General features: G+C 43.5%; 1 protein-coding gene across 1 annotated transcript in view; it reads left to right on the top strand.

The window, feature by feature from the left end:
* LOC119593541 overlaps positions 1 to 864 on the top strand; it is a 10,231-nt gene that overhangs the window by 3,373 nt on the left and 5,994 nt on the right. The window contains 2 exon segments of the mRNA XM_037942503.1: positions 270 to 302; positions 304 to 471. Of these exon segments, the coding sequence (XP_037798431.1) occupies positions 270 to 302; positions 304 to 471 (201 nt within the window).

The raw sequence follows: 864 nt of genomic DNA, 5'->3' as shown, positions 1-864 counted from the left end.
AATCAGGGAACCTGTGTAAGTTCGGGGGGAGGGGGGTACGAGCCGAGAGAGAAAGAGTAGAAATTATATAACTACATTTCGGATTGTCTTAATGGGCGTTGCAATGTATGTGAGTGTTGCTTACCCAGAATATTTTCCTTAATACAGATATCAAAAACTTTCTTTACAAGGAGGCGTAGTGGCAAGATAAAATGATAATGCTAACCCCAAAATAAGAAAAATAAATAATAAGAACCACATATTTCAAGTATCTCATAAACCCTTCGCAGGTGGAAGACATCGGCATCATGGACAACAGCATCGGCTCAGTGCGGAAAGGCTGCTGGGTCCCGAGCGAGGTCGAGGCCGAGCCACTCAAGGCCGAGTCACTCAAGGCCGAGCCACTCAAGGCCGAGCCACTCAAGGCCGAGTACAGGGGGAAGAATGGAGCCTGGGGAATCCTGGAGCCTTAAGCAGCTTGGCAGGGTATGGTAGGGGGGGGGAATCTCCTCGTCAGGGAGACTTCTGCCCTGAGGTTGCTGTCGTCGGGTTCAGCATGGTATTGTTATTGTCAACAAATAAACAGTGCAATGCCCTGAACTGTGACTTATTCCATACTTATTAAATCCAATCATACTGAATACTTCTAATAGTAAGAGGGCATAACTAGATTTTTCCAATGGATCCTAATCAGATAGCCTAGCTTGCACAATTTTGTTTTTAGTGGCACTTGCTGAATCATTACTAAGAATAAATCAATCGTATCATCAAAGTGTAGGTTTCTATTTTCTTACCATCTCCTCTATTCTGTTTGGTATAAAACAGATCTCAACATCTTTCGAGCAACAAACCTCCATAAAAAGGATTACCGGTAAAAAAGGTAGA

Source organism: Penaeus monodon, chromosome 32 (assembly GCF_015228065.2).
Source record: "Penaeus monodon isolate SGIC_2016 chromosome 32, NSTDA_Pmon_1, whole genome shotgun sequence".
In the NCBI taxonomy this organism is placed as follows: domain Eukaryota; kingdom Metazoa; phylum Arthropoda; class Malacostraca; order Decapoda; family Penaeidae; genus Penaeus; species Penaeus monodon.
The sequence above is the reverse complement of the archived record's forward strand: the minus strand, read 5'-3'. Positions and strand labels throughout refer to the sequence as shown.